This window comes from Ovis canadensis, chromosome 25, assembly GCF_042477335.2.
Source record: "Ovis canadensis isolate MfBH-ARS-UI-01 breed Bighorn chromosome 25, ARS-UI_OviCan_v2, whole genome shotgun sequence".
NCBI lineage: Eukaryota > Metazoa > Chordata > Mammalia > Artiodactyla > Bovidae > Ovis > Ovis canadensis.
The window spans coordinates 53,099,635-53,124,926 of record NC_091269.1 but is presented as its reverse complement, the minus strand read 5'-3'; the positions used below and the strand labels follow the sequence as shown (position 1 = coordinate 53,124,926).

The 25,292-nt window shown below is 38.8% G+C and overlaps 1 protein-coding gene across 5 annotated transcripts in view; it reads left to right on the top strand.

Annotated features, from left to right (window-relative positions):
- DYDC1 (DPY30 domain containing 1) overlaps positions 1 to 19,592 on the top strand; it is a 33,646-nt gene extending 14,054 nt beyond the window's left edge. For 3 of the 5 annotated variants that reach the window (XM_069572418.1, XM_069572420.1, XM_069572419.1), the window contains exons 5-8: positions 1,765 to 1,857; positions 5,342 to 5,398; positions 6,222 to 6,323; positions 9,598 to 14,551. In XM_069572418.1, the coding sequence (XP_069428519.1) occupies positions 1,765 to 1,857; positions 5,342 to 5,398; positions 6,222 to 6,323; positions 9,598 to 9,627 (282 nt within the window). In that variant the 3' untranslated portion in view covers positions 9,628 to 14,551. Of the gene's footprint in view, positions 1 to 1,764; positions 1,858 to 5,341; positions 5,399 to 6,221; positions 6,324 to 9,597; positions 14,552 to 19,500 lie in introns of those variants that run through there. The other 2 variants (XM_069572416.1, XM_069572417.1) reach the window with 1 other exon arrangement.
- Positions 19,593 to 25,292: the final 5,700 nt, after the last annotated feature.

Sequence of the window (25,292 nt, the reverse complement as noted above, 5' to 3'; positions counted from 1 at the left end):
AGATGTTTTTCTGGAACTCTCTTACTTTTTTTGATGATCCACCGGATTTGGCAGTTTGGTTCTTTTGCCTTTTCTAAATCCAGCTGGAACATTTGGAAGTTCATCTGGAACTCTAACACATGATAGAGTCAAATATTTCCTGAAGAGTAGCTGCTATTGAATCATACAGTGAAAACTCATAGGTTTTAAACACTATGTTTTCACAAACTTTGTAAATTTGTCCAGTTAGGCCTTTTTCTGTTCCACACACACTTCTTTTGGCAGCTTGTTACACATCTTAGCAGATTTCATATCTGGTTGTACTGAATTAATGTTCCTCAGTGTTTGAAGATGTTCTTGCCTGTAGCACTGTCCCAAGAAGATTGCTCATGGAGGTTGATTTTTCAGTCACTGCAAACTCAGCATCAACTCCTTTGATAAACAATAGCTAAGCAGTGCTGAGAGCATTCGTCTACTCATCAAGGGCAAGGAAGATCAATATTTCCCTTGTCTTTAATTGGCCATTGAAGTTGCTCCTCATGTCATCCACTCTGAGCAACTGTTCTCACCAAAAGGCTAATAACCTTATTATTATTATTTTTTTAGACACTGAGATCAAACTTGTTTTGATTAAATCACCACTGATGAATGTGTTTCTTTGCTTGGCTAACAGAGGAGCCATTTGGGAGCTCATTTTCATTGCGGCCTCCTTTTCACTTTTAATTTTTGTGAAGAAATTCTGTTCTGGTGAAACAATTTTGTTTTAAATTATCTAATATTTCCAACCTTTGTGTTCATGTGAGTTGAGACCATTGTGATAAGTGCTTACTCTGATAATATTGACATTTACTGTATTCTTTTAGTGCACTGTCATTGAATGAGAAACATCATTTGCTCTTGAATAATTTGATAGTAAAATAACCCACATTCTGCTTTGTCTTAAAAGAGCAGCATTCAAAATTCACTTCTTTTCTTGATGGATAATGCACTGGTTAAAAGAAATAGCCTGGTGTAGTGATACTATGGCACTCTGTGAGTTCTCATGGTGTCAGTGAGTTTGTGTGTACTGTGCTGAGCAGCAGTGCAAGGCAGTGAGAGCACCACCTGCCGCCTCTGTTGCAAATACTGGGCTCTGCTGTCATGGGGCAGAAGCAGTCACAGTAGATAAGTGAGTGAGTGTGGGCATGGCAGTATTTCAAGAAACTTTTATTTATAGACACTCACATTTGGACTTCATATAATTTTCAGGTGAAATAAAATATTATTCATTTGGTATTATTCAACCATAAAAAAAACAGGAGTTGGGTCAGGTTTGGCCAGAGGAATTTAGTCTGTGGACTTCTGTTCTCCTGGAGCTAGGATATATGTTGAGATGGGACCAAATATGTTGTTGATTATCTCTGGGTTCAGGTAATATACTTAAAATGTTCTTATCTACTGTTTTACAACCAGAGTTTGGCTATTTGAAGATCTGTTCTTAAAGAAATTTCATCTGAGAAAAATCACTGCAGTCTCATTTGTGGCTTCTAGAAGAATAGGAAAAATGATTTAATTTTGTACAAATACTGCTTTTCTAAAATCAGCAATTAAGGAACCTTCCTTTTAAATTTTGTACATCAGAAATATTTGTAAAAGCTAAAGTACTGAGAGCCTGTGACCATTTATTCTCTTAAGTTTCTGAAATTTAGATGGGTGTAACCTTAATTATCCTGGGATACTTCAGAGTAATCAAGTGAATTCCTTGCAATAAACTCTAATATGACTTATTTATATCTGAATATTCAGCAACAGCTAGAATTCCAGCTGGAGTTGGAAGAGCAAGAAAAAGAGAGACAGAGAATAGAAGAACTGCAGAGAGCTCAAGAACAATATGAGAAGGTACATTAAATTTTATAAATGTTTGTTTTATGGAAAACCTCTTAGAATCCTCACTGTTAACTTTCAGTTGTTATAGCAGGGGATTCACAGTCTAAAGACCTGCCACATATTATTTGTGCTACTTAAGCAAGTCCTATAACCCTTTCAGTTTCAGTTTACCTTTTAGAAAAATAGGGATAACAGTATAATGTTGTTGGCAATATCTCACTGGGCTGTTGTAAGGATCAAATAAGACCGTGTATGTGAAACTGCTTTGTCAGCAGTGGCGTTTCCTAATATTGATGTGGTCAACATTTTAGTCAAGAGACAGTGGTTCCTAATTATGGCAGCTGATACTGAAGGCAAAGTTCTTTGTAGTATTGGAGGTATTCTCATCTCTGAAACAATAGTTTGTCTCTTTTCTTCACACTGGATGTATTGTGAACAATAACTTACATTTTAAAATATGTTCTTATTTGGATTTTTCATGTCTTTAAATTTTTCAGTAACTTATGCCAGAAAAGTCCATCTCCCTCGACTGTGTCTGTTTTATGTCAAGCCTCCTGCTTGGTTAATGTTTCCTTGTATCCAAAAAGTATATATTGTATAGACTAAACTTTTGCATGACTGAGTTATGCTTTTCAACTGAATATTTCATATTGTATGCTTGCAACTATCAATTGTTACTCAAATGTTATTCCTCTACTTATTCCATGATTAAAATTTTAAAAATTTAAAATAGAAGCAGGTTTTGTAGAATATATTTATTAATGGCTTAGATGAGAGTATCATTGTTTAAAGCAATTTAAAAAAGTAAATTAAAGGGTAAAATAAATTTTTAAAAAAATGAGATTTAATTAATTTACTATTTTTTTCCCATCGATGTACAATGCTTATCATTCTATAAGAGATGAATAAGAATTGTTTTTACAAAGTGAAATCATTCAGTCCTGTTGTAGTTCAAGTGTTGGTAGACTACTTTTGTGAGTCAAAAAGATGAGATTTTAAAAGGATAAAATCAAATACCCATACAGAGTTTTAAAAACAGAGGTGCTGATGTTGTCTTTGTCTGAATGAGGGTAGGGTACATGGATATCCACGCATGCACACACATGTCAATGCACACACCCTTCCGCTTCAGTTAAGACTGAGTGATCGCAAGTAAAAGAAGAAAACTCAGAATACATCAAGAAGATAGTGATCAAAATGATAAAAGAATTGAAAGTGTGTCTTATTGAGATGCCCTGATAGTTATAGCTGAGTGATATAGAAAGTCTGTGATTTACAGGAGGGATTGGCTCCACAGGGTCCCCGTTCATGTTGCTTACTTTCTGGGCATTTCAGACTGAGTGTCCAGAGCTGCAGTGACATTAATAATCCATATTCCTACTGGCTTATCACCCCTTTCTTTCTTGCAACATACTGCCTTGCTTGGAGGCAGATTCATCCAGGTCTTTTCGTCCTGGCCTTCTTGTGGCTTCAGAGACATGACTTAAACTATCATTTGCAAAAGGAAATGTATTGGAAGGCTCCTGGGTTGAAGCAAGGGTTTTACAACTGAACTGTGAAGGGCTTTGGTTGAGCTGGGTCTTCCAGGCCTCTGGGGGCAAGAGAATCAGCGCTGCCAGGGCTCACACCTCTGCTGGTGCCTCTCACTGCAGCCTGGTTCGCTGCACATGGGTGAGGGTCACCATGGTCCTTAATGCTTCCTGCGTCTTATAATGCTGTGGCTCCGACCATCCGAAAGGAATGGATTCCTTTCTTTTAGGTTTCAGTTAAGAGAAGAATCTTGGGAAGGATTCTGACTGGATGAATTTATGTCAAGTATCCATCCCTTGGTTGGGGAACAGAATCCTATGAGAACATGAATTTTTCCGTCAAAACCACGAAGTTGCGGGATAAGATGTGTGCAGGAGAAGGGAGTGATCTGGAGAAAAGCATATAGTGCTAAGTTGCTTCCATTGTGTCTGACTCTTTGCAACCCTATGGACTGTAGCCCGCGAGGCTCCTCTGTTCATGGGATAATCCCAGCAAGAATACCGAAGTGGGTCGCCAGGGATCAAACACATGTCTCTTACATCTCCTGCACTGGCAGGTTGGGTTTTTTACCACTAGCGCCACGTGGGAAGCCCATATGTATCATTCAGTTCACTTCAGCTGCTCAGTCTTGTCTGACTCTTTGCAACCCCATGGACTGCAGTATGCTGGGCTTCCGTGTCCATCACCAACTACCAGAGCTTGCTCAAACTCATGTCCATCAAGTTGGTGATGCCATCTAATCATTTCATCCTCTGTCGTCCCCCCTCTCCTACCTCCCATCTTTCCCAGCATCAGGGTCTTTTCCAATGAGTCAGTTCTTCGCATCAGGTGGCCAGAATATTGGAGTTTCAGCTTTAGCATCAGTCCTTCCAATGAATATTCAGGCCTGATTTCCTTTATTGACTAGTTGGATCTCCTTGCAGTCCAAGGGACTCTCATGTACCACATGTGTCCCTAATCATCAGGGCCATTATATAAATGGTTACAAGATGACTCACCCTTGGACAGCTGAAGTGAATCAGCTCAAGAGCAGTTAAGTCAGCTTGCTGCCTTAGAATGAAAAGATAGAGGCCACAGCAAGGTTTGGTTTGGTTAGAAGATTCTGAGTTTTCACATTCAGAAAGCAGTGTCCTATGTATTCAGAGTGCTTTATAGAGGGCATTGCCAGGTGCTGTGGAGAGGTCACATGTATTACATAGCGCCTTGGGCCAGACTAATTGCTTTAGAAATATTTGCTGCTTTTTCACTATGTATAAAATTCTACTTAACTGAAAGTTCTTTCAAAATCTCTTATTCTAAGAGTTTATTAAAATTTTTGTCACTTTTCACTTTTGTTAGTAATTTGGCTTCAGGGTTAGTGTTTCAGCCTATTTCATTTTTTAAAATATTCTGCTGCTGCTGCTGCCAAGTTGCTTCAGTCGTATCCGACTCTGTGTGACCCCATAGATGGCAGCCCACCAGTTTCCCCCATCCCTGGGATCCTCCAGGCAAGAATACTGGAGTGGGTTGCCATTTCCTTCTCCAATGCATGAAAGTGAAAAGTGAAGATGAAGTCACTCAGTCATGTCTGACTCTTCATATCCCCATGGACTGCAGCCTACCAGGCTCCTCCATCCATGGGATTTTCCAGGCAAGAGAACTGGAGTGGGTTGCCATTTCCTTCTCCAGAGGATCTTCCTGACCCAGGGATCGAACCCAGTTCTCCCGCACTGTAGGCAGACACTTTACAATCTGAGCCACCAGGGCACATTTTATTTAATTATAAACAAAATATGGTGGTCGCCTATTAATAGAGCATTAAATGAGACTGTATCTGTAGTTTTGTATTCAGATTTCTTCTTTAAGAAGGTCAGCATTTTTGCTCTTAAATGGGTCATAATGTAAAAATAAAATGCTTAAAAATTAAACATGGAATCAAAATGGAAAGCATATGCAAAGTATTTTTCTCCATTTTTATATATTATAGGAGTTGAGAATGAGCATGGAAAATATGGCTAAGGGTGAAGATACTTTACATGGAGAGGTGAGAACAAAAAGTTATGTTATGGGATACGAATAAGTATCCTGGATTGTGACACTAAATTTTGGTGCATTAGTAGATACGTTTTAAAAACAATTTTATTTACCTGTGTTTGGCTGTGTTGGGTCTTCTTGCTGCAGAAGGCTCTAATTGCAGTGAGTGGGTGCTATTCTCCAGCTGAGGTACCCGGGCTTCTCACTGTGGTGGCTTCTCTTGTTGTGGAGCACAAGCTCTAGGGCACACGGGCTCCGTGGTTGCAGTGCCCAGGCTCAGTAGCTGTGGCACACAGGCTTAACAGCTCCTGCAGCGTGTTGGGTCCTCCCGAACCCATGTCTCTTGCATCGATAGGCAAATTCCTTAACACTGAGCCACCAGGGAAGCCCAGTAGCCAAAGTTTTAATATGGAGTTTATCAAAACTGATAGTTCAAATACATAATCTAGTAATAACAAGTCACAAATAGGGTGTACTTTAAAGCCAAATCTCAAAGTGGATAAAACTGGAATATCCAGTTTGTTTTTGTATTTTTAAAAACCAGAATATTATGAGATTATTGACCATATGATTACATGCAGTGATATGTTTTAAATTTTATGATGTATTTTTTAAAAAACACATTTTAGCCTTTGTTTTTGGAATTCACTTGTCACTAACAGGTATTGGTTCATTCCATTAACTGACAATGTTGAATGTTGATGTTATAATTCAGAAATGCCTTAGCAGAACTGAAAGCAAATTAATGTATTAATCTCAAAGTCATTTGAAAGTGAAAATGAATTATATGATTCATTTATGATCAAGATTCATTTATGATCATATGGTTATAGGATGGAGCCGACTCAGGCAAAACACTAGCTGAGATTAGTGATCGATATGGGGCACCAAACTTGAGCAGAGTGGAAGAACTCGATGAGCCAATGCTCTCTGACGTAAGTATCCTTAGGAAAGTATTTTGTGAAAAGCAGAGTTTCTTGTTTTACTTGGGAAAGCCCAGTGTCTCTCAGGCCAGGGTTGGATGGCAAAGTCAGTCTTTTGCTTCACAGAAAGAAATCAGCTTTCTGGGTGCCAGCTTTTTTCTAATTGGTATCCTGTGCAGTGTGCTGCTGGCCCCAAGAGTGAGGGCAGGCACTGGTCTGGCTCCACACAGAAGTGTGGGCGCTGGTGGGGAGGTAGCTGGGTATTAATGTGGAGTGAGCAGTGTACCCTCCTGTGCAGAGGGTGATACGGTTGTTCGGAAGTGAGGCTTTGAAAATTTCAAAATCTTTTCAAAATGTGTATTTAAAACCATGTGGTAAAATACATAATCTTTAAATTTTGGGGGCCGATATTTTGGTTCTCAGTAGTAAACCATGGAGCCAAGTAAATAACCTAATGAGCGTGCATGCTTTTACAGTATTTATGTACGTTAGCTTATTTAATAATCATACAGTGTTTCCTGGGCACACATATTGTGCCCAGTACTTTTATGGCCAAAACAAGTCGTTCTGACCTTGTCTAGGAAAGAAACAAACAACTAGACAAGCAAGTAATTGTCACTGTTAGAGTGGCCAGGTAATTTGTCCTCCAAAGCAGTATGCTTCAAGAGCGAGAGGAGGAGCTGTTGATATCTGATGCCATCAGCAGCTATAACCCAGGAAGCCTATTGAGTCACCTGCATTGGTGGGCACTGACAAAGTAGAACAGCTGCCTGGCTGAAGACCCTTGATCAGGGAAAGCTTCATGGAGAAAGTCAGCCTTGTCACTCAGTGGTGGGGTGGGAGTCTGGGGGCACAGAAAGCATCAGGACCCAGCTCAGGGTGAAGAGAGAGGGAATGGGAGGCAGGGAGAGATCAGAGCTGGGACAGTGGAGAAATCAGGGGCCAGACCACTAAAGGACGTGAATTTGTGCTCAGACATATATTTATCATCCTGAAGGCAGTGGAGGTCAACATGCTCAGAGCTGCATCTTAGGAAGGCCATTTGGCTATAGCGTGTAGAAGAAAATGGAGTGTTAGATTTGGGAAGACCCACCAGAGGGCTATTGTAATCTACGGAGAAATAGCATTGATGACCGAAAATAGTAACTGGTGTTTTAAGAGCTGTTCAGAAAGTGGAGCTGGGTGGATTTGGTTCTAATCAGTCAGTGGATACATTTTTATTAAATGGCTGCTGTGGTTCAGTACTATGCAGGGAGCTAGAAAATACCAGAGAGCAAAACAGATTGGGTTTCTGTCCTTTGGGAGCCATGGGCTGGTGGGGAAAGTTCACTGAAAGGACAGAGCAGGGAAACCTGACCTAGCCTGGGTGAGTCTTATGCAGGAAATGACATTTAAAGAATTAGCCTGAGATAAGTCTAGCAGATAGAGAGAGCAAGATGCTTTCAAGGAACTGGAATAGTCCAGTATTTTGGTTTGAGTTGCATGGAGCTAGGAGAAGGAAGTGATTTGAAGGTTGGAGAGGTGGGTACAGGCAAGATCATACTGGGCTCTGTGTGTCATGTTAGGGATTTTGGACTTAGATGCAGTAGAAGTCATCAAAATGGTTTATGTGAGGATTAGATATGTGTTTTTAGAAGGTGGAGAAAAGATCTGAGCGGGTGGGAGTGGGAAGAGCGGACAACCTAGGAAATTCTCATAGTCATTCAGGTGCAAGGTGAGTAGGACCAGGATGCACACAGCACAGATGGGGACAGCTGAGTGGATTCACATTAGCTGGGAGGATAAGGGGGAGAAAGAAATCAAGGATGAAGCCCAGATTTCTGCCTTGGGCAACTGGACTCGTCACCAGTTTTTGAACTTTACCATTGGTTGAACTGAGGAACATATGAAGAGAAAGTAGGTTTGTGAAAACAATGGCTTCAATTGTGGACGTGTTGAGTTTCAGGTCACTCTGAGATATGCAGGTAGGTCTGGAGGACAGGAGAGAAGTCCAGACAGGAGAGAGGAATTTAGTTATATATACTAAGTGAAGCTAGGAGAGTGAGTCAGATGCTCAAGAGGGAATGCAGAATGTGAGGAGGGGTCTCAGGGTGAAGTGTGTGTGTGTGTTTAGTTGCTAAGTCATGTCCAATTCTTTTTTGACTTCATAGACTGTAGCCCACCAGGTTCCTCTGTCCAGGGGGTTTCCCAGGCAAGAATACTGGAGTGGGTTGCCAGTTCCTTCTCCAGGGGGTCTTCCCAACCCAGGAATCAAACCTGTATCTCTTGCATCGGCAGGTGGATTCTTTACAACTGAACCACCTGGGAAACCCTCTCAGGGTGAAACCATGAGAAATTTCAGCATCTAAGTAATGGGTACAGGAATATGCAAGAAAGATACAACAATAAGAGGGAATAGCAAGAGAAGTAGAAGAAAGGATGGGTTAATAAATACATTGAAAATACAATTAAATTATTATATATTGAATTTGGATTTTATGTGAAATAATCCAAAACTATCAAAAAACTTTATTTACATAGTCACATAGAAGTTACCTAAGCTCTAATTTTGTGTAGCTTGTACTTTTCATAGTTCTAATTGTATTTAGTTAGTTCACTCACTCAGTTGTGTCTGACTCTTTGTGACCCCATGGCCAGCAGCATGCCAGGCCTCCCTGTCCATCACCATCTCCCAGAGCTTGCTCAAACTCATGTCCATCGAGTCAGTGATGCCATCCAATCATCTCATCCTCTGTCGTCCCCTTCTCCTCCTGCCTTCAGTCTTTCCCAGTGTCAGGGTATTTTCTAATGAGTCAATTCTTTGCATCAGGTGGCCAGAGTACTGAAGTTTCAGTTTTTAGCATCAGTTCTTCCAATGAATATTCAGGACTGATTTCCTTTAGGGTTGACTGGTTGGATCTCCTTGCAGTCCAAGGGACTCTCAAGAGTCTTCTCCAACACCACAGTTCAAAAGCATCAATTCTTCAGCGCTCAGCTTTCTTTATAGTCTAACTCTGACTACTGGAAAAACCATAGCTTTGACTAGATGGACCTTTGTTGGCAAAGTAATGTCTCTGTTTTTTAATATGCTGTCTAGGTTGGTCATAGCTTTTCTTCCAAGGAAAATTATATTTCTAATTGTATTAATTAAAACTTCTAATTGTATTAAAGCATATTTTAATACAATATGCTACAATTAATTTTTATTAATTTTAATTAATTTTAATACAAAGCATAAAGTTAATAATTGTATTAATTAAAATTTATAATTGTATTAAAGCATATTTACTTTTCATTTTGTTTCTAGGTTGCCTTAAACATTGATCAAGACTTGTAGGCTCAACCAACCTAAGAACAATACATTTTTCTTCTTGTTTCAAGTTTCAAAATAGGAGGTCCCCAGTTGTATTTTTTTTCCCTCCAAACTTATACTCTGCTTTTCCTCCCTCTAACCACAGCTTTATAAATAAGTTTCAAGTGTGGCCTTAAAATATTGTTTTCTTAATGTAACTGGTTACATGTGTGATGTCATTGAGAGAACAGGAGAGAACTTTTTCCAAAGCAACCAAAAGGAGCAAGTGGGAGACCAGCTGAAAAGAACTGTGTGCATCTGTATGAGAACAAGATTGCCTGAGGTGAAAGTTACTGGTCTGTGAGACGTGAAAGAGGCTGCCACTCTGCAGGGCTCAGGAACATTCAACATGCTTTAGATATGATGATTTCCTCCTGGGAGTGCACTGCAAAGACTTCCCCAGTTTGCTGGGAAATGATCTTTGTAGTTCCACTTAATCCATGCTTATTGACGCAGCTGGGGTGGGGAGGGATGTCAAGTTCCCGGATAGGGAAGCTTTGTTTCTTTTGGAACAATCTTTGGGCAGAGGGATGATGTGCTGCTGTTGAAGGGAAGATCTCGCTTCCTTCAGTGGATGCTGTGCGGTCTGTGGACCCTGACTGCACTCTTGGCCTCTTGGAAGTTTCAGGGCTAGCTTTGAACTTTAGGGAGAAATTTGCTTTTTAAAAAAATTTTTCCAAATCTATATTTATGCCAAGAAGAGGCTTCTTCTAAAAAAAAAAAATCTGGTTTTAGTTATAATATACCTTTCCTGACACAATGAGAAGAGAACAACCTAATTGCTTAAATGGGAAAAGAAAAAGGGGGGAAAAAATTAAGGGAAAGAATACAGATTTCATTGAAAAGAAACGTTACATCAGTTCTGTACTTTTTTAAAAACTTAAAGAATTTGGGGCTGCTCTGGGTGTTCACTGCTGTGCATGGGTGGCTTTTGTAGTGAGCGGGGGCCACTTTCCATCGTGCTACGCAGGCTTCTTATTGCTGTGGTTTCTCTTGTGGAGGAGCGCAGGTTCTACGTGAACAGGCTTCGGTAGTTGTGCAGGGGCTTAGCTGCCCTGTAGCATGTGGAATCTTCCTAGACCAGAGGTCAAACCTGTGTCCTTTGCATTTACAGGTGAATTCTCAACCACTGAACCACCAGGGAAGTCCAGTTCTGTGCATTTTATTTTTGAGAAAAAAGTTCCAGGTGCCCTGGAGCCATCGATAACTTCTGTGTCCATCAGGCTTCCAGGCACTCTGCCCCCCCATATGGATGACCTGTGTTCACTGTACCCAGGCAGAAGTGTTGAAGGCAGCAGGAGAGTGTCCTTCAAGGCCTCAGCCTCAACCAGTGTGGCACCATCAAGGAGGGCTAGATGTGGAAAGCCAGGCTCAGAGGGCATCTTGGACTCAGTCAGCCCATGCCCCTCCCCAAAGAGTGCAGTCTGGCCCTGGGATTTGGCAACAAGAGTTTCTGAGTGTTAGTCAACACTCAAGGTGAAGCTTTGTGGCTCTGGGCTAGAGGGTGGTCTTGTGTGAAGAGTCCTCAGCCAGAGCTTGGCATAAGAGGAAGAAGGTAGAATGGGATAAGAATGGAGATGAAAAGTATTCAGTCTTTTGGGGAGAGAGCCCTCAGGAAGATTCAGCTGGTGATCAGGGTGCAGGGGAAGAGGCTCCCATCTTCACCAGGAGATGACTCACAGATACAGCAGATGCCCACTGGGACTAGGGCAAGGCTGTCATCTTCGGGCAGACACTTGTGCTGAGTTTGAATCTGAGTCTTAGAGTTTCTTGCTAATGGCAGCAAGACTTATTTTAGACCCACCCAAAGGATGGGGTCCCCTGTCCATTAGATTTCCCAGGCAAGAATACTGGAGTGGGTTGTCATTTCCTTCTCCAGGGGATCTTCTCAGCCCAAGAATGAAGCCCGCATCCCCTGCATCGACAGAGAAGCCTGGTGGGCTACACAGTCCATAGGGTAGCAAAGAGTAAACAATGACAGCAAAGGATGGGGTGGGGATGCCTCCTGTTCTGGCATACTTTTCATTAGTGAGATAAGATCCTGTTTTGGTTGAAATTGCCAAGAGAAATATCAATAACCTCAGATATGCAGATGACACCACCCTTATGGCAGAAAGTGAAGAGGAACTAAAAAGCCTCTTGATGAAAGTGGAAGTGGAGAGTGAAAAAGTTGGCTTAAAGCTCAACATTCAGAAAATGAAGATCATGGCATCCGGTCCCATCACTTCATGGGAAATAGATGGGGAAACAGTGGAAACAGTGTCAGACTTTCCTTTTTGGGGCTCCAAAATCACTGCAGATGGTGACTGCAGCCATGAAATTAAAAGACGCTTTCTCCTTGGAAGAAAAGTTATGACCAACCTAGATAGCATATTCAAAAGCAGAGACATTACTTTGCTGACTAAGGTTCGTCTAGTCAAGGCTATGGTTTTTCCTGTAGTCATGTATGGATGTGAGAGTTGGATTGTGAAGAAGGCTGAGCACCGAGGAATTGATGCTTTTGAACTGTGGTGTTGGAGAAGACTCTTTGAGAGTCTCTTAGACTGCAAGGAGATCCAACCAGTCCATTCTGAAGGAGATTAGCCCTGAGATTTCTTTGGAAGGAATGATGCTAAAGCTGAAACTCCAGTACTTTGGCCACCTCATGCGAAGAGTTGACTCATTGGAAAAGACTCTGATGCTGGGAGGGATTGGGCACAGGAGGAGAAGGGGACAACAGAGGATGAGATGGCTGGATGGCATCACTGACTTGATGGATGTGAGTCTGAGTGAACTCCGGGAGTTGGTGATGGACAGGGAGGCCAGGTGTGCTGCGATTCATGGGGTTGCAAAGAGTCGGACACAACTGAGCGACTGAAGTGACTGACTGATTGTAGGTTTTCCTCCTGATCTGGCTGTTAGTGGAAGGCAAAGAGAAGGAAGAAATGAAAGAATGGAGAGACATAAAGGATCTAAACATAAACTATAGGTTTCTGCTTCTTTTTGTTTTACTTACTAGTTTGTTGTAGTTTTTTAGATTCCACATGTAAGTGGCATCATGCAGTTAAATAGATGTTTCGGCTGAATCTTGAATAGCCAAGTATTACGTTCACTGTTCAGCTGAAGTTAAGGCTGAAGTTATAGGTTAACTTCTGAGACATAGCAATTTTTAAAACTACACTTTTTTAAAATTTTGGTTTAATATTATGATGCTGGAGCACTGATTTTTCAACATTTTTAAATGCTTGGAACTTTTGTGGTTACTGTGCCACACAATTTTGGTACTATGTAAATGTTTATTTTCAGCTAAAATAGAGAAAGCAGATACTTTTCAGTATTTTTTCCCCCTAATGTGTTTTTTCTTTAAGCTCTCTATTGTTCATTTGTGTTTGATACTTCTGGATACCTAATTTTTCTCCAATTCAGTTTTCTGCTCTGTAGATGCTATATTTTAAATTTTGTTTGGATTGAAGATGACTTATCCAGCTGTATATATTTTGGGACATAACAGCTTTATTGAGATAAAATTCACAATCACCCATGTAAAATTTACTATTCATTGGTTCTTAGTACTTTCACTGGTTTGCACAACTGTCACCAAAATCAGTTTTAGAACATTTTCATCACCCCAAGAAGAAACTGTCTGGTTTAGTGGTCATGACACCTAGGTCCTTCCCCATCAACTCTAGGCAACTCCTAATCTAATTTTTCTGTATAACATCAGAAATCACAGCATCTGACCCACCGTTGGTATAGTTAAGAACCGTTGGGTTACAGTGATGATACTGTGTGCCTCTAGTCTTCCGTGACCCTCTTGCAACTCTGAAGTAATTTGTATGGTTACAATATGACCATCCAATCCTAATCATTTTAATATTAGTTGCTAATTTTTATCCAAATCAAACTTTGCATTGGAGTTTGTGAAATTCATTGTTAATTCTATTTTCCTTTTACATTTATGTCCAGCATTCATCTGAAAAGTTTTTCATAATCATTGAGAATCATTTGGTTATCCCCAAAAGTAATTCTTCCTAAAAAAAGATAATTGTTTCTTTTCCCTTAATTGCTAACCTTAAAAGTAAGGAATTCAAGTAGTTATGAATAATGACAATTTTTCCTGAATTTCTTTTAATTGATTATCATTATGGACTCATGGTACTTCTTTGATTTAGTTATTTTTTTATTATCATCACCTTGGTAAGTGAATAAGCTCCTTTATTCCTTATGTATGGTGTTTCCACTACTCAGGACCGTGCATGATTGATATTATTCACTAGTCTGCAGATGAAGAAACTGAGGCACGAAGAGAGGGGTTTTGCCTCATTTTAAACAGTTGGTAAGTGACAGAGCTGACCTGGACTGGGCCTTTGTTGGGCCTCAAAGTCAGTGCTGCTGATGTGCTCAGTCATGGCCGACTCTTTGCGACCCCATGGACTGTAGCCTGCTAGGTTCCTCTGTCCATGGAATTTTCCAGGCAAGAATACTGCAGTGGGTTGCCATTTCCTTCTTCATCAAAGTCAGTATTTTCTGTCAGTTCACTATTTGGATTCTGGATAGGGACAAGAAAATTAAAGTAATTTTTTTTTTAAAGAGATCTGAAACAATTGTTTGTATAGCTCAATGTTCATAAAGAATTAGACTTTTTATATGTTTTACTTTTTATTGTGGTAAGATGCACATAACATGAAATTTACCATTTTACCATTTTAAAGTGTGCAGTTCAGTGGCCATAAATAAAGTCGGCCATCGCTGTACTTGATATCATGCTGCCATCCTCACTGTCTGGTTCCAGGATGTCTTTATCAGAGCTGGAGAGTACACACCCACTGAGTAATCACTCCCCATTCCTCCCTCCTCCCAGCCCCTACCAACTGCTGAGTAGGTTTCTATGAATTTACCGGTTCTGGAAACTTCAAATAAATGGAATATATGGCCTGGCTTGTCACCTCCATGATGTTTTCAAAGTTCATCTAAGTTGTACCATATATCAGTACATTTTTTGTCACTGAATGATAACTTACTGCTTCGATATATACCACACCTACCCATTTGTCAGTTCATAGACACTAGGGTGATTTCTGCCTTTGGGCTCTTGTGAATAATGTTGCTATCAACTTGTGTATTCAAACTTGTATGTGGACATGTGTTTTCAGTTTTTCTGAGTATATACCTCGGAGTGAGTCATACAGTAATTCCATGTTGAAGTTTTTGAGGAACCTCCAAGCTACTTTCCACTGCAGCTACACCATTTCACATTCCTACCAACAATGTATCATCCCCACTTACACTTGGTATTTACCATTTTCTTTTTGTGCGTGTGGCTATCCTAATGGGTGTGAAGTCGTGTGTCATTGTCGTTTGGTTTGTATTTCGCTAATTACTAATAACTAAGCATCTTTACATGTGCTTGTTGGTCATATTTATGTCTTTAGAGAGATGTTCTTTCAAGTCCTTTGCCTGTTTTTATTTTATTATTTTTATTTTTTGTAGTTTCAAGGTTTTTGGTTTTTTTTTTTAAGAAAAATATATTCTCTGGATTCTAGACCCTTATTGGTTATATAATTTGCAAATATTTTCTCCCATTCTCTCACTCTCCTGATAGCGTCTTTTAATCCTCCAAAGATTCCATTTTCAAAAAGTCCAGTTCATCCATTTTTTCTTTTGTTACTTGTGCTTTTGATGTCATGTCGAAGAAATTATTGCCAAATCCAAGGTCATAAAGGTTTACACCCATGGTTTCTTTGAAAAGTTTCATAATTTTAACTTTTATTTAGATATTTAATCCATTTCAAGTTAATCTCATATATAATACGAAGTAAAGGTCCAACTTCCTTCTTTTGCATTTGCCTATTCCGTCATCCCAGCACCGTTCATTGAAGAGACTGTTCTTTCTCCATCGAAAAGTCTTGGCACTCTGTTGAAATCAGTTAAGATAATATATATGTATGGGTTTACATACATTGCGGACTCTCCATGCTATTCAATCAATCTATATTACTGTTTTTATCCCAGTAATACCCTCTTTTGACTATTGTAGCTTTGTAATTTTTATGAGTTTTGAAATTGAAAAGTGTGAGCCCTCCAACTTTGTTCTTTTTCAATGTTTTGGCTATTAGGCCCCCTTGAAATTGCATATGAATTTTAGGATTGTCTTTTTCATTTTTGTAAGGGAGTACATTGGGATTTTGATGGGGATTTCGTTGAATCCTTAGACAGGTTTGGGATATATGGCCATCTTAACAGTGTTAAGTCTTCCAATTCACAAACACAAGATGTTTTTCTATTTAAGTTTTCTTTATTTCTGTCAAAAATATTTTGTATTTTTCAGCACACAGGTCTTGCTCCTTCTTGGTTACATTTATTCCTAAGCATTATTAATGCTATTATAAATGAAATTATTTTATTAATCTCTCTTTTACATTGTTCATTACTTATATACTGAAATGCAGTTGGTTTTGTTTATTGGTCTTATATCCTGAAATTTTGTTGAATTTATTTATTAGCTCTAGTAGTTTTTTTCTTTTTGTGATTGCTTAGAATTTTTTATACACAAGATCATGTCATTTACAAAGAGAGATAATTTTACTTCTTCCTTTCCAATTTGTGTACCTTTTAATTCTTTTTTTATTCCCTTAATTGCTCTGGCCAGAACTTTCAGTATAACATTGAATAGAAGTGTTGAAAGCGGGCATCCTTGTTTTGGTCCTGATTTTAGGGGAAAAGCTTTCCATTTTTCACAAGTAAATATTTTGTGACTGGGGTATTTTAGAGTTTTTTTTTTTTTAATCAATTGAAAAATTCCATGTATTCATGATGTGTTGAATGTTTTTATCATGATATGATCCTTTTTATGTTTTTCTAGGGCCAATTTACTAGGAATTAGTTAAGGATATTTGTATCCATATTCAAAGCAGATACTGGTCTCTAGTTTTCTTATGTTGTCCTTAGCTTTGGTATATGTTTAATACTGGTTTCATAGAATAAGCAAGGAAGCATTCCTTTCTCTTTTGTTCTCGGAAGAGTTTATGAAGGATTAGTATTGATAATTCTTTAATTGGTAGAATTTTTTTAATTGATAGAATTCACCCATAAAGCCTTCTAGACCTATTCTTTTCTTCGTTGGAAGCTATTAATTACTAATTCATTCTCTTTACTGCCAGTATTTCTGTTTCTTTTTGAGTCAGTTTTTAGAGTTTATGTCTTTCTAGGAGTCTGTTCATTTCACCTAAGTTATCTAATTTGGCATAGAATTAACATACAATCCTTATAATCGTTTATGGGGTGCATATATCTTTTTGAGTTAGTGTATTAATTTTCTTTGATAAATACCCAGAAGTGGAATTGCTGGATCATATAGTTTCACTTTATTTTTTTGAGGAACCCTGTACTATTTTTCATAGTGGCTACATCAATTTACAATTCCCCAAAGAGTGTACTTGGGGCTCCTTTTCTTTTCATCCTCACCAATACTTGCTATTTCTTGTGTTTTTTGATAGAAGTCCTTCTAGTGGGTATGAAGTGCTATCTCTTTGTGGTTTTTATTTGCATTCCATGATGATTAGTAATGTTGAGCACCTTTTCACGTTAGCCATCTGTGTGTCTTTGAAAAAGTATCTATTTGGATTGCCTGCCTATTAAAAAAATTTTTTTGATATTGAATTGTATGAATTCTTAGCAGATATATGATTTTTCAAATATTCTTTCCCATTTGGTAGGTTGCCTTTTCATTTTGTTGATGGTTTCTTTTGCTGTGCAGAAGCTTTTTAGTTTGACGTAGTCTCACTTGTTTATTTCTGGTCTTATTGCCTTTGGTTTGATGTCAAATTTAAAAAATAATCACCAAGAATGATGTCAAAGAGCTTACCACCTATGTTCTCTTCTAGGAGTTTTATGATTTAGGGTCTTTAATAATTTTGAGTTAATTTTTGTGAATGGTGTAAGCTAGTGGTTTCATTCTTTTGCATGTGGCTATCCAATTTTTCCAACACTGTTTATTGAAGACACTGTCCTTTAAAAGAAATATGTTAATAAATAATACTCTGGTTTAGAATAATGCCTACTTAATTTTATTTATTAAGAAGCAGAAACTGCTTCTACATAGCTCTACTTTCTTCCTCCTCTTTTGTGCTATCATTGTCATAGAAATAACACTTTCAAATTTGTATGCCCATTAACACAGACTTTTAATTGTTGCTTTTAAATAATATAGGAGAAAAAGTTACAAACAAAAAATACATAATTATGGGTATCAATGTTCATTATTTCTTCATGGGAATTCAAATTACTGTCCAGTTTCATTTCTGCCTGAAGAATTCTCTTTAGTATTTCTTGCAGAGCAAGTCTGCTAGCAATGAATTCTGTTAGCTTTGTTTTAATTTCTCATTTATTTCTGAAGGATGGTTTTGTTGGATATAGAGTTATTATCAGTGTTTTCTTTCAGCACTTTGAATATGTAATCCCACTGCCTTCTATCCTCCAAGGTTTCTGATGAGGAATTAGCTGTTAATTTCGTTGAGTATCCCTTGTATGTGATAAGCTGCTTCTCTGTTGCTGCTCCCAAGATTCAGTCCTTATTTTTGGATAGACTGATTATGATTTCCCTCAATATGCATCTCTTTGAGTTTATCCTACTTGGAGTACACTGGGGCTTCTTGGATTTGTGGTTTAATATTTTCTATAAAATTTGGGAAGTTTGGGACCATTATTTCTTCAAATATTATTTTAGCTTCTTTTTCTTTCTGCAACTCATTTATGCACATGTTGGTATAATTGATGGTGTTCTATTTGTCTTTCAGGCTTTGTTATTGCATTTTTTTTTCTTTGTTTGTCTCAGAGTGAATAATGTCAATTGACCTATCTCCATAATGTTGATTTATTCTTCTGCCCCCTCAACTCTGCTATTGCATTCCTCATATGAATTTTTCATTCTAGTCACTGGTTTTCAACTCCAGAATTTCTAAGTTTTCTTTCGTTTTTATGGTTTATTTTAGCGCTTTGAACAAATTTAAAATAGTTGATTTAAGGTTTTGTCTAATAAATCCCATGCTGACTTTTCCTTAGGGACAATTTCTAATAATCTTTTTTTTTTTTCTGAATATGGGCCATACTTTCTTGTTTCTTTGCATACCTTGCAATTTTTTGAAAAGTGGGGATTTCAAAACATATGTATTAACAATTCTGGAAAACAGATTCTACCCTCACCACAGAATTTACTATTGCTATTTGTTCTTGTTATTTGTTTGTTTAGTAACTTTTCTGAATTTATTTTATCATGTCTGTATGTATTGTCATATGTGGTCACTGAAGTCTGCTTGGGTTGCTTAGTCAGCCTTTGATTTGACAGAGGTTTCTTTAGATGTTTGAAACCAATAAATCTTCCAGACTTTGTTGTGGCGTACATGCAATGCTTAGGTACGTAGTTTATAGCTCTGCTTTAATCTTCACTTTCTGATTGTGTTGAGCCTCCTCCAGTTCAGCCAGAGATGAGAGCTTAGGGTTGTCTTGGGTCTTTCTTAACTGTATATATAGCCTTAGGCATGCAACCCAGCAGCCATGTCATTTTCTAGCAATATTGCAGAACTTTTAATAGTCCCCTACGGAATCTCATTCTTAAGCTTTTTGACTTAAGGTTTTGGTCATCTTGTTCTTTGTCCCAGTCATTATCACTGTATCAGTCAGCCATGATGTTAAAAAAAAGTTGGTGCTGATTTTTTGTTTGCATAGGTGAACTTCGAGTCATGTCAAATAGAGTTTTTTCAAGTGGGTTTTTCCATGGAACTTCCAGGAAAGTCAAATAATGACTATTTTCCGGGGATTGGCCTTTAGATAAGTTCCATCCTGATTCTGCCTTTATTTATTTATTTATTTTTTGGCTAATAGGTCACTGATTTTCACCATGGTTTCAACATGAAAGCTCTGTTGATTTTCAAGACTACCATAGACTTGGGATAGGGGAATGGGAATAGAGAAAGGTAAGTAGCCACAAGGTTCATGCTATTCTTGAGATTCAGCTATTTTTCTTGAATGAATATTCCCTGAATTTTTTGCCAGTCTTTGGTTAATTTTGAGTTCTGAAAAAGTTGGTTTTGACAGTTTATACCAGCATTATTACTGTTTTTATGGAGAAGAGGGTTTTGGGAGATATTTTTAGAGATCTTTATTTTTGGAAATCATTATTTTACCTTTATTTTAAAATTGTTTAGTTTTGTTCTTAGGCATCCTAGTGAGATAAGGCCAAATGGTACATTTCTTTCTAACATTAAATGAAATCTATAATCATCTATCATGTAAATGATATGAGATGTAAGCCTTTGAATTTTGTATATAAATGTTTTTTGGATTTTAACATTTGCCTTTGAAGCAGTTTTCTACTGCTTATAAAACTGTAAGTTGACAGTTTTTTCTCTTTCAGTATTTTAAGGATGATTTCTTGCTCTCTTCTCATTGCTTTGTTTTTGATAAGAGATCTAACATCACCCTTAGGTGTTCTTATGTAATATGTCTATTTTCTCTGATTTTAATAGTTTATCTTTATTACTGGTTTTGAACAATTTGATTTTGATATGCCTTGGTGTACTTTACTTCATATTTTGTATGCCTTAGGTTTATTTGAGTTTCTTGGCTTAGGTTTTTATTAAATTTGGAAAAAGTTTTAGTCTTTATTTCTTAAGTATTTCTTCACTATTTTCTCTCTAGGGTGAACTGAGCTCACTGATGTTGTAATTCCCTTCTTTTTGTTTTTTTGCCTCTCCATGTTTCATTTTTGAAAGTTTCTGTTGCTAAAGATTTTTTTCTCTGCGATATCTACTGTTAATCCTGTCTGGTATATTTAGCATTTATATTTATTATTTTTATAATATCATCCATCCTCTACTTAATATGTTCATTCTTTCCTCTAGCTTATAAAATGTATAGGAGACAATTGGAAGGTTTGCATTAATGTTTCTGGTTACTAATTCTGTCATTGCATTGGGGCAATTTTGATTTATTTTTTCCTTATTATAGGTTATTTTTCTTCTTTGCTTGGTAACTGTTTATGTGAATTTTGTCTTCTTGAATGTTGTGCATTTTTATTCCTAAAGTAAATATTTTCGAGCTTTTTTCCTAGGTGTAATTAAGTTACTTGGAAATAGTTTGATATCTTTTCAGGTCTTAGTTTTAAGAAGCTTTGTGAATTGGGACCAAGAGAGCATTCCGTCTTGGGCTAATTTTGCCCTGCAACTAAGGCAATAGTCTCGAACGTATGCTACGCGATGCTAGTGAGTTATGAGGAGTCCCACTTTGGCTGTGGGAAGATCAATTATTTTATTATATTTTTGAAATGACTTTATTTTTTCCAATTAAAATCTATTATTTTAGAGAATTATTTATTTTATTTTTAAATTTTATTGGCGTGTAGTTGATTTACAGTTTGTGTTAGTTTTAGGTGTACAGTCAAGTGATTCAGCTTTACATAGACATATATTCATTCTTTTCCAGATTCTTTTTGCATGTAGTAAAACCACTTTGTTGATGTGTGATTGACAGGAAGAGAACTTCTTCCTGAGTCTTTTTGAGCCATGCTGTCTAATCATTTCAGGCGGTTCCTTCTTTAGCTTTGTGTCATTTCCTCATACACAGGCATTTATTACCCAGCTGAAGACTCGAAGCGGACCCTCTGTAGGTTTCTCTGTGCTTTCAGTTCCTTTTCCTTCAGTCAAGGAGTCACCAGGCTTCATATACTTCCCCCTCCCTCACTGTAGTAGAGAACACTTTTTTCTCTCATTTCGTGATTACTGTCCCTTGTTGCTCAGCCATCACTGTCTTGAAATGTATTGTTTCAGGTATTTTGTCCTGGTTTTGTTTCATGTGCAAGACCTGAACCTTTTACACCATTCTGGCTTGAAGCCAAAGATCAAACCCTATAGACTTTTTCTCATGAAAAACTGTTCCTTTGCTATACTCATCTTTCTTAGTTTTATGACATTCAGTGTGATTATTTTCTGAGGACTTTAGGAGTCCTGAATGTACCTAATGACTTATATCTCTTATCCTGTTTGAAACTAGGCATAAGGGGCCAAATGCCCCTTATGAGTCAAAGAATCGACTTCATGGATGTTAATTTCATCAAAGAGTGCCCTTTGGACACTGGGCCAAAACAGTGTTTCATTCCTACTGGTTAGTCTCAAGAAAAGCAGTCAGGAAGCTGCAGTTCTGTCTGTGCCAGGTGGAGAGCCTGGTCTATTGGCTTCTCAGAGGGGGAGATAAAAGCACAGAGGGTCTTTGGTTGGTTTGATTGGCTGAGACATTGAGGAGCAAGAGCTCTAAGTCCCAGGTGGGCCTGCGGCCTTTAGACCAGACCCACTCATCCTTCTCTTGGAAGAAGCAAGAGAGGAGGGTGGTGCAGAGGTAACCTGGCTGTTCTGCCACACACATCACTCCATCTTGGGAAATGATACCATATTAGTCTTGTTTTGGCTGAAATAACTTAAAACCCCAATTCAGCTGGCTTCAGGGATCAGATAACTAATCATCTCCACAAGAAGTGCAGAGGATGGCAGGCCCCAAGCATGGCAGATCAGGGCTCTAGCTCCCTCGTCTTAGCTCTGTCATTCTCTCCTATTGGCTTCACCCTCAGGTTCCTCACAGCTTGACAGCAATAAATAAATCCAGGTGTTATATTCAGATACAGCAGCATCTTATGTAAGAATTAGGTGAGCCTCTATCTTCCTGGGTGTTATTATATTCCTAGAAACTGTTTAGCAAACTTCTTTTCCTGTCTCACGTGATTGCACTATATATATATCATCTCCAATCTCATTTCCAACAAAGATGAGTAGTTATCACCCAAAGTACTTACACACCATTGATTCATTCATTGATTAATCAGTTTAGATTCCTTTATTCTCAATCTGTATCAAAGAGACATCCCTAATTAAAGGGCAGGGCCAGGGTAAGGCAAATGTGATAAAAGTTTTAAGTGCAAACTCTGTAATTACAGGAACTGGAGAATGCCTGGCTCTTAAATTTTGCCCTCTAGGCACTCTGTTTACATTGCCCTAGTCCTGCCCCTGCTAGTTACTGTAGGACAGGAAAATAAAGTATTACTTTTTCCCTGACAGAGCTTTTGTGTCACTGAAAACTGTGTGCACATATTTGGGGCAGTTTGTTTGAAGCAATTGATTGACACAAATAGGACCAAAGAAATTAGAGGAGGGAGTTATTTTTTAAATTTAATTAATTTTTTAATTAAAGGATAGTTGCTTTACAGAGCTTTGTTGTTTTCTGTCAAATCTCAACATGAATCAGCCATAGGTATATATATGTCCCTTTCCTCTTGAACCTGAGGAGGGAGTTATTTGAGCAAGCTTTGTGAAAGGGAGAACCTTGAAAAGAACCTTAAGGGAAAGGTAAGTTTTGAACATGTGAAACCCATGGGAATGTGAAGTGAAGTGAAGTGAAAGTCACTCAGTCGTGTCTGACTCTCTGCATCCCCGTGAATTGTACAGTCCATGGAATTCTCCAGGTCAGAATACTGGAGAGGTTAGCCTTCCCCTTCTCCAGGGTATCCTCCCAACCCAGGGATTGAACCCAGGTCTCCTGCATTGCAGGTGGATTCTTTACCAACGGAGCCACAAGGGAAGCCCATGGGGATGTGAAGGAACTAGTCAAAGAGAGGGCTAGAGGGACTATTAGGAGCCAGATCATGGAGGCCAGGGATGCCAGCCTCCATGGTTTAGACTTGAGATACTGGAGTGATGTATGGAAAGACCCATGATGGTTCTTGAGGGCTTTTCACAGTTTTCATGAAGTACGTGGATGTGAAATTCAGATCATATGGTTAAGGCATGAATTTTGGTAGAGAAGGGAAAGATATTGTAAAGCTATTCTTTGGAGAAATTTTGTGATGAAGAGAAAGTGCTTGAGAATTTTGCAGGATTGAGAAGGGATTCTCCTTTGGGTAGAAAAAAGTTTCATGTTTTTGGCAGTAGGCAAGAGGCAGCTGAGTCAACTTGTTGGCAAGTTGAGAGGCAGAGGCTGGAAGTGTGGTTCAGGAGACTTAGAACAGGGTTCCTGGAGAAGGAGAATTAGGTGTGGAGCAAAATTACAAAGGAAGGAAGGCACTTTGGAATTACCCTTTTGCTCTCATCCAGGGGTGGGAAGTAGATATTGTGAGTGAAGGGGAAGAACATTTGGGATAGTAGTGCATTCTAGAATTTTCAGTATGGACTTCTAGTCCTCTTGGTAAAGAAGGAAAGGAGGACAGAGTTTGGTTATGTACTTGAGTGAGGATGAATTTTAAAATATCTGCTGGGGGAATGGGTGAATAAAATGATTGTTGGATGACTCTGTGTACCCACTTTAAATTTATTCATTCTGAAAACACTTTATAGATACCTACTCTGCTTCACTTTCCTTATCTGTATAATAAGTAATGATGCCTGCCTCTTACAGTTGTAAAGATTAAATGGCTTAATTCATATAAAGCTTTAGTAGCATTGCCTAGCATTTAGCAGGTACTCAAGTAGTGAAGTTGTTACCATTACCATGTTATTTCATGCTGGGTGCTCTGCTAGGTAAGTAGAGACCTCCTCAGCATTCTTAAATCATATGCTCCAATAGCCCATTACAGACTCAGAGGTAGGGCAGTCAGTGGGTAATGGAGGTGCCCTAGAGGTGACATTTGGTAGATATCACAAGACCGTGGAGTCTAGAGTCCAACAAGAACCACAGTGGAGTGTGTGGCTCCCAGGCTCCCTGTCAGCTGGGTGGAGGTGAGTAGCCTTGTGGCTCTAGGGGAGGAGGTGAGTAGCCTTGTTCAAAGCAGATTCCTGGCCTGGCGCAGAGCAATGATAGGAGAGGGATGGAGAGACAAGAGCAAATAGCATAGCTCATGGTAGAGGATTTTCAAAGATTTGGCCCAGCCAAGGAGTCAGTGTTAAGGAAGGATTCTGACCCTACCAAGGAGCTTGACTATAAATCAGAAGCAGGACCAGTGCCCATTGTCCAGCCTAAACACGTACTCTAAGGATGGGGGCAAGACAGAAGTGAGTTTGTGAGTGGGTGGGAAGGGGTGAGGCATGAAGTTAGTGAAGGAGAGAAGTGGGCTGAGTGCTTCTTAATGTTGAAGGCTCTACTCTGAGTTTACAGGATTGTTGCTGTGAGCCTGTGTTTGAAAGGAAGTTTCAGAAAGGAAGTTGAGCTGTTCACCTAACGTGTTGGAGCTGGCCTTGTTGCCCAGCTCTGTGTGACATGCTTAAGCTGCTGAATGTGCTTACCTACGCTGAGAGCTTTACAAAAAGCCACATCTGAAGCAGACTTGACTTACTTTCCTAGAAGCTCGTCCTCCTCACCTTCTGCTGTTATTCAGTCACCCAATCAGGTCTGACTCTTTGTGACCGCATGGACTGCAGCATGCCAGGCTTCCCCTGTCCTTCACCATCTCCTGGAGCTTGCTCAAACTCATGTCCATTGAGTCGGGAATGCCATCCAACCATCTTATCCCCTGTTGTCCCCTTTTCCTCCTGCTTTCAGTCTTTCCCAGCATCAGGGTCTCTTCTAATGAGTCAACTCTTTGCATCAGGTGGCCAAAATATTAGAGCTTCAGCCTCAGCATCAGTCCCTCCAATGAATATTCAGGATTGATTTCCTTCAGCATTGATTGGTTTGATCTTTCAGTCCAAGGGACTTAC